This window comes from Mus pahari, chromosome 11 (assembly GCF_900095145.1).
Source record: "Mus pahari chromosome 11, PAHARI_EIJ_v1.1, whole genome shotgun sequence".
Taxonomy (NCBI): Eukaryota; Metazoa; Chordata; class Mammalia; order Rodentia; family Muridae; genus Mus; species Mus pahari.
Genome location: NC_034600.1, coordinates 57769156 through 57781522, shown reverse-complemented (window position 1 = coordinate 57781522; position 12367 = coordinate 57769156). Strand labels below are relative to the sequence as shown.

General features: G+C 40.7%; 1 protein-coding gene across 1 annotated transcript in view; it reads right to left on the bottom strand.

The window, feature by feature from the left end:
- Adamts12 (ADAM metallopeptidase with thrombospondin type 1 motif 12) overlaps positions 1–12367 on the bottom strand; it is a 277501-nt gene that overhangs the window by 77738 nt on the left and 187396 nt on the right. The window contains exon 13 of the mRNA XM_021208250.2: positions 6454–6587. Within this exon, the coding sequence (XP_021063909.1) occupies positions 6454–6587 (134 nt within the window). The remainder of the gene's footprint in view (positions 1–6453; positions 6588–12367) is intronic.

Sequence of the window (12367 nt, the reverse complement as noted above, 5' to 3'; positions counted from 1 at the left end):
CGTGGTCAGAGTTTGAATGGAGCACAGTTTTGATACACTCAAATGCAAAAACCATTTTGGAAAAACCATCTGGAACCGAAGTTGGTGGAGCAGCAAGTCTCTGTGAATAGGCTCATTTACACTCCTCCTCTACTGACATCCACCAAGGGTGATGTGGCTGCACAATTCCATCAAGTCTCTCCTATTCTTTCCGCTTCTCCACTCAGGGTAGCAGGTAAGCCTGAAACCATTGGATGCATGAAAGCTTTAACCTTGAGAACCATCACCAAGCCCTTCAGACCCCGCCCTCCCACATCATGACCCCTGCTTCAGAGCATCACACCCTCAGTGGTATCAGACATATTTTGTGTCCCTCCATTCAGCTTTGGAGGGATAATTAGCTATTTCTCCTCTTGATGAATTCACTTTTGTTCCTGTCGTCTGGATGCAGTTCATTCTGTGTTCTGCACAGTGATCCCTTTGAATCATCTCCCCTTTGCTTCCCAATGACTTTGTTAACATGGTCGATTCTTTCTTGTTCTAAAATCCTGAGCATGGAAACGAGGTATGAAGAGACTCAAGGACTTCTGTATCTCCAAATTCCAAAATCATACCAGTAAGTTTGAAATTTTATGAGACTTGTGAACTTCAAGTAAGCTTCTTTGTTTCAGGCCGTTCTCTCAGGACAGTGTGAGGAACAATACGCCGTACTCCGTACTTCCTCTCTTGTTGGGTATAAGGATTGTGCCTAGGTAGACTATTTTTCTTCTAATTTTAAATGTTTGAGGCTTTATACCCTTGGCCAGCTAAGCCTTGAGAAAACTCACTGACATCCAATCCTCAGGTTAACCACCTCCAGTTGTCTTGTTGGTGCAAAGACTATTTGCTCCTTGACTTAGTTGAGGAGCAAAAATCACTAAGAGATCTTCAGAAAATCAAAACTTAATTATACAAGTCACAGTGGATAGAAGGATGTTTGAAGTAGATGTTTGCAGTGGCTAGAAATGAAATGCCAACTCTCACACAAGCGATATGCTTATGCCAACCTTGTGCAGTCTCTAATAAGCTGACCTTTATAAAGCATATTCCCAGTGGCCTTCATTCTTCCACAGAGTTAAAGTGAGCCAGGAAAACATATACTGAGACATGTTAATTTAATTTTATTTTTTAAAAATTTCGACCAGCGGGAATACTTCTAATGTGAAGTAAGGCAAGCCAAAAATTAAATCCAAATGCCTCAAGTCCATGTGTTTCTACTTGAGTGGGTGGTCATGTTTCTCCATCAATACTGTTGGCATTCAGTCTAGGCTCCGCCCCACAGTTACCTGGCAATAGCCAGTTGCGCCTGCTTACCCCCTTCTTACTCTTTTGCTCTCTTGCTCCTCTTCCCTACCCTCTCCCCATTCCTTCCCCCCAATCTCTCCATGTGCTCATAGCCAGCCTGTACTCCCCCCTCTCTCCTCCCCCCCCCACTTCTCTGTCTCTACTACCCTCTCAACTCCCCTCACCTTGCCCTGAATAATCTCTATTCTGTACTATACCCAAAGGTATAGTATAGAATAAATACTATACCTCCATGGGAAGGGATACCTCAGCATGGGCTTGAGAAAACCTTACTCTTTTAGTTAGCTTCAGATGTCTACTGAACCTAGCCCAGAGTTATCTGAGGGAGTATCACTCTGGGGACTCTTTCCATCAGAATGACTTTCTGGCACATTTGTGGGGCATTCTTTTTTTTTTTTTTTTTGGATTGCTAATTGATATGGGAGGGCCCAGGCCAGTGAGGGAAGAGTTATCCCTTGTGATACTGGGAGATGTAGAAAAATGTTAGCTAAGCATGAGATTCATGAGGCAAGCCTGCTCCTGCCTTGAGTTCTGTTTTGGCTTCTTTTGGTGATGGATTGTAACCTCTAAGCTGAAATAAATCTTTTCCTCCTCAAGTTCTGTTTAGTCCTGGTGTTTATCACAGCAACAGAAAGCAGACAAGAACTGCCCCCCCACACACACACCCACAATTTGCTTCTCCTGTGACTTAGAAATTGAAGACAGTCTCTATCTAACATGAGGTCAGTTCTCCCTGTTTAATACAAGGCAAAAAGGGGGCTCTGAAGAGAAAGAAAGAAACTTAAGTCTGACAGCATGCGCTTTGCTGTCAACAAGGCCCGCTATTGTATGGCTGTTTTGCCAGTGGAATCAGGTGGATATGTTGCCACTAGCATATGTTCATAGTGACTTCACGATGGCCTTTCTCTGATGCCATCATTGGGAATGGTTCTTCACCTTGGTGGGCAGTATCCTTAAAAAACAACCAGAACCACTTGACCCTCCCTTTCTATCAAGCCTTGAGCCAATGCATTTTCCTGATTATTCATCGGGGAGAATAGGTTCCTAATTTGCCAAATGTTTAGCCCTGATGTGCTAACAACTAATAGCAACCCACCCATTTTCTCTTTCTTCATAATGTTATTTTATTATGTTATAAAATAATGCTAATATAATATCTTGCTTTGCAAATTTTCAAATGGTGGATAACTTAAATACCAACTGGATAACTTAAATACTACAACCTAAGCTACTGTCAATGCCACCATTCTTTTTCAAAGTCCGAGGGAAAATGTAGAGACTAGAAAGATGCTTATTCTAAGACGGTTTTGTTCCCAGCCAGTGGAAATGCAAGTATGAAGGTAGGCCAGAGCTATACTTAGTAGAAAAGAAGCGGTAAGTGACATTTCACTTAATGAAAATGACAATAGCATAAAGATTCCCTCCCTAAGTTCTCAAGGTTGATTCTTGCTGAAGATTGAATAACCCCCCCCCCCACACACACACATTGCAATCTTTATCTCTGGTAACTGTGAATGTGCCCTTATGGGAGAGAGAGGATTGTTGTAGATATATCAGAAAAGAGAGCGGTCATTCAATATCACGCTGGCTCTAAACACAAAATCTGGTGCCTTGATGAGGAGCGTTGTGGACATGGACACACAGAGTGAAGACAGTTCCAATGGAGATGAAGACAGAAAGCAGAATAAGGGAGCTGTTAGAACTGACACGGACTGTCAGTAATCATCAGAAGTTACGGAACTCAAAGGAAAGAGTCTGCACTAAAGCCTTCAGAGAGAACATGGTGACAGATACCTGTACTTTATTTCAGACTTCTAGCTTCTAGAATCCCGAGGCAATATGTTTCTTTTGTCATAAGTCACCGAGCTTATAGGAAACAGTTTCTGATAGCCCTACTATATCGTTTCATATTTCCCTGTTTTAGTTGTAGAACATAGTTCAAAGAGACTAGGTAGTTTCCCCAATCACAGCTGAAGCTCCTATGCCATCTTTCACCTTAGTTCTTCGATAGCTCACCATTGCTGTAACTATAGAGCCAGAATCTTATTGTGGGATCCATGACCCCCACCACCCGTTGCTGTCCCTCAGGCTCACAGCGCTATGCTATCTAACTCTTCTGCATGGCACACTGCAGCTATCACTGTTTCCCAAGGTTAATTTACACTTTCTCTCAAGACACTATCAGGGGACACCTCTAGGGGACCATCCCCAACCCTGTCAGTGGGAAAGGCATCCTCAGACCGCCTGCCTTGAGAATGCTGACAGGTTGAAAGCTTCCAGAAAAATCGTTCTGGCTCTTTGCCAGAGGCTTGTCAGGTTGTAACCACCTGTTCAAGAATGATTTTGTTCCTACACCCACCCACCCACCCACCCACTCATACCTCCCACCCTCAATTCCCCTACACTGGGGCATCTATCAAGCCTTCATAGGACCAAGGACCTCTCTTCCCATTGATGCAAAGAAAATATCCAATTAATAAAAAAAGGATAACTTTGTTCCTAGAGCTTGAATTTGAACTTCTTGGTGTCAGAGCTAATTTTAAATCAGTGACTTGATGTTTTCTGCTCTATATTAGAATGGCTTAGGACCTCCCTCCCTCTCCCTGAGTCCCCTCTCCCTCCATGCATTGTAGGAAGAAGTGTCCCTGTATTTTCATTGTTAACTGCTGGGCCCAGTGTTGTGTTAAGTGCTGTCAGGATTTTGGTATTGTCATTTCTATGGTCTTTCACCAGTTTTCCGTATGCTTGTTCTTCCTCACATGCCCAAATGGTGATTCTGAGAAATTATCGTATTAAAAAGCAGGTTGCTTTTTAAGAAACTTGGTAATAAGGAAGGCCCAAGGGAGAATGTGTGAATCTCACTTAGATGGGGAAACAAATAGTCATCAGATGTGGATGGGATGGAGAGAGAGAACTGTGTGGAAAGAGGAAGGAGCGGTGATGGTTGTCAGGTGTGGGGAGAGGGGAGGATGGGAGAGGGCTGGGAGTGAGAATGGAAATCAGTGGGAGACATCTCTGCAACTAGCTGGAGACCTGGGATGGGGGAGTCTATGGGAAAGACCTTAGGTGAGATTGCTACCAGCAGGGGATTCAGTGACTGAAGTGGCTACCTCCTGTAGCCACCCCTGGAAGGAGGGGGCCATCAACCCACCCACAAAACCAACCAAAAATCCGGTCCTACCTACAAGATGCTCGGATAAAGATTGAAGGAAACGCCAACCAATGATTGGCTCAACCTGAGTCCCCTCCCATGAGAAACAGACAATAATAATACTCTGCTATGCTTGTAGACAGAAACCTCTGCTTTTTATCTAGCAGCAGATGGAAACATGCAGAGACCAGAGGCCAAACATTAGGTGGAGTTTGGGGAGTCTTGAGGAAGAGTGGGAGACAGGACTGAGCCAACTGGAGGGGTAAATAATACTACAGGAAGACCTACAGAGTTGACTGACCTGGGCTCATGGGGGTTCACAGATACTGAATCACCAACCAAAGAGCAAGCAGGGACTGGACCTAGCTCCCCTCCTCCCCCAACACATTTGTAGCAGATGTGCAGCTTGGTCTTCACTTGAGTCTTCTAACAATTGGAGACAGCGGGAGTGGGACTGGACTGTCTCTGACTCTGTTGAGTGCCATTGTATCCCCTACCTCTATCTGGACTGCCTGGTTGGGCCTCAGTGGGAGAGGAAGTTCTTGGTCCCTCTGGGACTGGATGCCCAAGAGTAGAGTGGTACCCGAGGTGGAGAGAATGGGAAGGGCTCAATGGGAAAGGGATTTGTGGGGGTAGGACTGGGAGGGGAGGAGAGAGGGAGCCTTCAACTGGAATGTAATGTGAATTAAAAAAAATACATTCTGAAAAATAAAATAAGAATAAAAATAATAAAAAGCAAGCTGCCGTGGTAAAGGCCAAGCAGCCCTAGGTTGCAGAGGGCAACCCAAAGGGGTGGAGCTGGCGATTTTCTGCTGCTAATTGGTTCAGACTAGAATTTGGCTTTTTGTGTAATAAAGAGGTGACAGCCAGAGCAGGAAGTACAGGGGTGGGACTTCCATGTAGGTGGAGACTGGGCAGATTCAGAGAGATGCAGAAGGAGGCAGAAGGGAGATAGAGGGAGCTGGAAGCAGGCAGTGAGGTCCAAGTGAAGAGATAGGAAGAAGAAGAAGTCAGGATAAGTTTAGCTAGCTGAGAGATTGCCCCAACAAAAGGCTACCAGCTTTAAACTCTATAGATGGCTCAGTGTTTTAATTAAACCTCAAGTGTGATTTGAGAAAACTCCACAATACCTATAGAAGAATCAAGGGCTTACATTTTGTATCTGAAGCATTTAGTTTTTAGTTAATTTCTGAGACTATAACAATAGAAGAAGGAGACTAACAATACTAAAAATATATATACTACAATCTAGATCTTGGGAGGATAAATTGCATCTAGGCTATTGTGTACATTTTATTTGACCTAAGCTTTTGATCATAAACACTTAGTGTAGATCTACAGAAAGTAGACAGTTAAAGTTTATCAAAAGTCCTTAACTGACTTTTAGAAAGAGAAAACAAACCGACAGGAATTGGTTTATTATATTATGTTAATTTAGTTGATTTCAGTAGAGACAACCAAGACTCCTCATATTTTGCTCAAAACATTGGTTTTTCATATGCAAAATAAAGTGGTATTTTTATACATACAAAATGACTCAGGTCTAAAAGTCAGACTTAGCATTACCTTTCTGGTGACGACAGTTCCCACTTCTGGCTGCGTATGGTAATGAAGCTCGGAGCTTTTAACATATCAGTGTCTCTATCACAGGAGTCTGAATTAACAGATTTGATATAAAGCCCAGCTTGTCTCTGTTCAGTGTGTAAAGTAATATCATTGTGCTCATTAGGACGTCAATGAATTAAATATCAGCTGGGAAAAGTTATTCAGATGAAACTTGGCTTTAATGATGTTGAGAGTGCTTATCTCCCTGTGTTTCTGACCACATAATAATAATAATAATAATAATAATAATAATAATAATAATAATAATAAAAGATTCAAGTAAATGCCATAAAAGTATAAATGACATCTGACTTCATAAATTTTTAAAAACGATCATTTTGTAAAGTTGTAGATTAAGGAAACATACCCAATACCTTACATATGCCATTAATACAGACATTTCTGCTGTTGCCACCTTCGAAGCATGGGGTGCCATCAATGACAGCTTCCAGCATTCTCTCAGAAAACTGTTCATCAATGGGTCTGCAGTACAGCTCACAAGGATGTGCTGAATTGAGAAAACAGAGAAATCCCTCTGAGTTAACTCTGTAGTTCAGACCCTTCCTCTGTAGTTCAGATGACCATGGACTCCTGACCTACGGGTACCATTTACAAACCCCTTTGACTTTCTGACACACAAGATAAAATATGGAATCTTTTTGTTCCTCTTTTTGTCAAAACTTTTATAACTAGTTACATTTGTGAGGTTGGACAGAAATACAATCTACCTTCTGTTGTAAAGGAGGAGACCTTTCGATCCTACACTGAACTGCACCTAACAAAGTCTAGAGCACTGGAGTATTAACCTATCAAATCAATAATGATAGCAGGTAACTCAGGATCCAAGCAAGCATAAAGCTTGCTGTCTGAGGCAGGCAAGCTGACTTCTAGGGTGAAGACAGTCCCTTGTCATGGCACTAACATCACCACCACCATCTTTACATATTCCCTAATGAGTAGGCCTATTTTCCCCAACTCAAAGAAGTGCTTAGATACAAATAGACAACTTCATAGGAGCACACAGAAGCAAAGACTATGAAAATTGCCAAATTGGAACTCAATCTGATCGGCACAGGGGGCTTATCCATCTACCTTGAGTCCCACTTAGAAGTCATTTTGATATTCAGGATTTCAATGCCTTGAGAATGAAGGCAGGAATGTGTAATGAAATACATCTACCTATTCTGCATAGATGATACAGAAAGACATATGACTTTCAAAACGTAACTGCCTCAAATTTTTTATCTACCTATTCTGCATAGATGATACAGAAAGACAAATGACTTTCAAAACATAACCGCCTCAAATTTTTTGTTGGTTAATATGTGAAATAGTATTTTTCTCTTGAATGTTATGTTCTGAGTGTTATATTTTATTGCAGTGCTAGAAATTGAATTGAATGCCTCCCACATGCTAGGCAAACATTCAATCATGAAACTATACCCCAAGCCTATAATTTACTTTAGGTGAGAACTTGAGACTGTTTTCTTCAGAAATCCCTTTGAGAGTTCTCCTAGATCTGTGTATTATGGGCAGAACTGTTGACTTCTTGACGCTGAGACCAGACTTACTAGGAATGGATGAACATCAGATGCAAAGCACACTAAGTATGTTGGTTTAAGGATGTGGTGATCCATGTGACAAAAGTAAAAGTGTACAACTCAAGCATGCACAGACATCAGAAGCCAAGCATCTGAATGCTAAATACTAAGAAGTTTGGACAAACTGGACAAAGGCATCAGGTACATGTAAATAAAGCTTAAAAGAAGGTGTTATGCACATAAAGAATACCAACTGATTTCATAGTTGTCTAAAAATATGGACAAAGTCAGAATATGTCAAAGAGATTATTTTTCAAAGGTCCAGTGAATGGAACCAGAAAATGGAGGTAAAACATAAACCGATATTACTGTCATTTCCCTCTCACAGTAGTGAGATTAGCACTATTGCTGACCTCACTGGAGGAGAAACACATAGGGGCAGCCACTGGGGAGAAGTTATGCTTTCCCAGGGATGAGCATGCCCGCTCCTATGGCCAATCTAGGGAAGCTCTTACTAAGACATTGATTTGAGTTTGAGAAATCAGATTCAGTATTTTGCAATTGGACACACGCAAAAAAGGGAAACATTCCTGAATAATTACAGAGATATCCTTTAAAAAAGTTATCTGTTGCTAGGTGTGATGGTAAGCCTCTTTAACCCCAACACTGAGGATGCAGCAGCAGATGGATCTCTGTGAATCAGAGGCCAGGCTGGTCTACCTCGTTCTAGGCCAGCCAGGGCTACATGGTGAAACCCTATCTTTTAGTTCATGAGAATCTAATATTGCCATGAAATATGGATTTGATCTTTCTGCGCCTCAGTTTCATGTTAAGCACTCATCTCTCTGCTATAAACATACAATAGGAGCTCAACAAATGTTCATCTTCACTTCCACAGCCTCATCATTAGCTTAAGGATTTCTGAAGTTCATTAAAAGTAGACTTGACATTTTGTGCTTTTCATTTCAATTTCTTCAAATTGTCAAGAGACTTGTAACGGCTGCTCCGTTCTTACTACACATACAATATCTTTCTTTAGATTATCCACTACCAACCATGCTTGCATTAATTTCATACTTTTTTCATATTTTCTAAATAACTAGTGTCTTGTGCATTTTGCATAAAGAGTATAGATCTTGCTCAGACAGCAAATGTCTCCACGCTTTCTTTTACTGTAACCGTGAACCTTCATTCAACAATCCCCTGGTTGTGTCCTTCTTTTTACAGTTCTAAGGCTGTGGCTGTACAGTGTCCTCAGGAGCAATCTTCTTAGGGACATTCAGGTCCTGCCAGCTACTGATCAGCTACTGCCAGTAGAGGGTGGGAAAGAGGATGAGCTCATTAAGATGCAAAGAGAAGTTCAGGCTTGGGGGTTCTCCTTCACAAAGCCTGGACTTGAACCATTATGATACAGACTTTATTCCCAACTCAAGGTACTGAGTTTAGTCCTCACAGAGTGGGCTGTGGGAAAGGACAGTGTGACTGTAAGCACCAAAGCATTGACTTCCTCCAGAGAGTGATTACTATTGCACATTACCACTGCAAAAGGCTATGGCATGATCAATATTGTCAGTAAAAATCTTCTGTATGGATCAACACAGAGTGCCATTTGAATCACGAGACATTAATTCAAGCTGTCACAAAAATAAATATTATCCTTTAGTGAGAGAATTCAAGAACATCCTTTGAGCAGTGGAATGTTTATCCAGAGAGAAATGCACACATTAACTAAAGTTGCATTTCTATAATGAGATGCTATGCATCTATCTGAGAGGAACGTGTGAACTTTTATTATACAATCAATGCTTAGTGAATCAAGAAAGCTGTAGAATTGGCAAGGAGAATCAATTCTTGTGCAGACAGAGATGCGCTATTAACAATGGTTACTTCTTGGAAATAGACTACTTGTGATGATACGACAAGTATGTGTTTCTTTCCTTTGATTGGGAACATTTACTGTTTATGAAACACATAGTTTCCTTTCCAAACTAGTGTCTTAGCTCTGAAACAATAGAACTTGAGCAGTCTCCTTTACTGCATGATAATCACAACACATTCTCCGTGATGAGTTCCTTATTTCCAAATTTCCCTGCACTCTGCTTTTCTAGTATGGAGCTGATACATCTTTTAAACTTAGACCGTATGAACATGCACAAAATATGTTGCACATACAAAACACAAATGTTTGTTGAGTATAAGTGTGTGGTTTGTGAAACCTCAAAAATACCCATTGATATTTGTGGCAAAAATAATAGCAGGTAGCATGGAGGCCATCCACTTTTTAAAAAAAAATTATTTATTTTTAAATTAGGATATAGTGTATTAGATAACATTATTGCATTTCCAAATAAGGTGTGTCTTAGTAGATTTTCCTCTCCCCTTTTCTCCACTACCTTCTTTACTTCTGCTGCTTCCCATTGGAACCTCCCTCACTCTGGTTTCATTTCCACTTCACTAGACCAACTGCTTTTTTCCTTTCACAGTTTGCATATACTTTAGACTAGAGAGAACCCTGACTGAAGGAGGAAGCATAAATGGATGGCTTAGTGCCCCTTAAACAATTTTCAATGCGGAGTCAAAAGTTCTATATGCCTGTCCCCATCATTTCTAGCCTCTCTTTCATGGTAATTTAAGGGAGTCCATAGACACCATTATCCCATGACATGCCATTCTAAATAAGGAGGCAAAGGTGACAACGAATGGTCTTCATTCTCTCTGATGAGCATGTGTAGCAGAGATTCAAGGACACAGATGTCAGCCTCACCGATTCTAAACCTCCAGTGTTGAATATTGTCATTGTCTCACATTTATTCACTTGCCCTGCTGCATCCATTTGTCAGGTGATGTTTACCGGTAGCTTTCAGGAGCACTTAAAATTTGGCTGAATGAACACACTAAAACCAAGTTACAGGTGACTTCTGGCCCTTATGCTGTCTGGTTAACCTTATCAGCAAGCTCAGGTGAATGAGTGAATTTACTGAGCCAAAGTTTGTACTTTCAATTCTGCAGAATTGCAATCATTCAATACCTTTTGGCAATGATCCTGAGAGTGACTGTTAGATACAAAAAAAGAATAAGACTTGTTTTTCTAGATGAACTTATGAATCAAACTGTGTGATTCATCTGCTCTCCTGAAAAAAACAAAGCAGCTCAGGGAATGGGATGTAATTGTTGAGTCAAAGGTTGCACTTCGGATTCTGCTAAAATAATATGTCTCAACATTTGGGGGAAATAATCTTAAGAAGTGATCATTAGAAGTAGAAATGTCAAACTTGAAATGCAAGGTAGAAAAAAGATGAGGAAAAGTTTTGATGCATTTTATGTGGGTTGGAGGAGATAGCTTTTGTTCAGATGACAGGGTACAGGTCATAAGCTGTGGAGAAGCCATTAGGCTAGAGGGTTGATGCTTCTATCCCAAACAACCAGTTAGTCCATCCATCAGCATATTCAATTCCAGAGATAAAAGCCAATCAGTCCAAAGCATATCAAAGCTTTGTCTACTTTAATGACTCTCGTCTATTTAGTACCAACAGCCATCTAGGCAAACAGTAGGCACATGAGAATTGCTTATAAATCTATGAAAACTCAAGTCGAGTCAACCATTTTTATTCCAACTCAAGTTATTTGACCTACCAGCATTCATTACAAACACGCATACACACATACATGCTTACATACACATATACATATACAGTATATGTATATTTATGTATACTGCATACAAGTTCAATTCTATATTTGTATGTAGTGTAAGGTGGTGGCAGGTGAGGGGATGGACAGTGAGTACCTATTAAACCAATGGAGCTGTTTTGGTATATTAGTCCTAGAGGCCCGTAAAATCAGTGACCCCAGTAGTTCCAACGCAATACAAAATATGCAGAACACAGATGTAGCTGGCACTGACTAAATGTACCTTTGTCATGAGTTATATAATAAAATGTCTCAGCTGCACCAATAGACAATTGTTTCACCCTCATTCAGCAAGAACTGGGGTAAGGAAAAATGATAGCTATGGAGACGCTTTGGAGACTCGAAATTGGCAAATCTCTATAGAGCTTTTCTTGCCACAGCTTTGATTATAATCGCCCTAACAGCCAACTGTGAGATTCTTGCATCTGTGACTCATCAGTCTCAGCATACTGGAATTTCAAGAATCTAATAATCACATAAAAGTTAGATTACCTATTCTTTTTACTCCCTTGCCTCAAATACCCTTAAGTTAGGAAAATCTTTCTTTTTTCATTCCTTGGTCAACATTGAAACCTAACATGAAGTAGGATGTGGCACTGCCCTGAGCAGTCAGTCCCATGGGGGAACTGGTGATAGCTCAGCCTGGCATGTGACACATGGCCTGGGCTAAGATCTCTGAGCAAATATAGTATTGCTTAGGAATATTATTATAAACTAGATGGAAAGGAAAAGTTTACTATCGCGAAGGATATTGAATTAAGAGAGTAAAAGATGGGGTGAATAAATTCACATGGGTAATAATCTCAAAAGAAAGGAAAAGAGACAAAAAAAATGATATAAATGTTTTCAAAGGCACATAAATACTGAATAAATAAGTAAACTCATGACTTCGACCCCAATATTTGGGAGGCAAAGACAGAGAAGATACATTCCTGATAAGTTCAAGGCTAGCCTGATCTACAGAGCGAATCCAAGACAGCCCAGGCTACACAAAAAAAATTCTGTCTCAATAAATAATAATAAATGCATGTCATTGTAGAAACTATTTGTCCTCCAC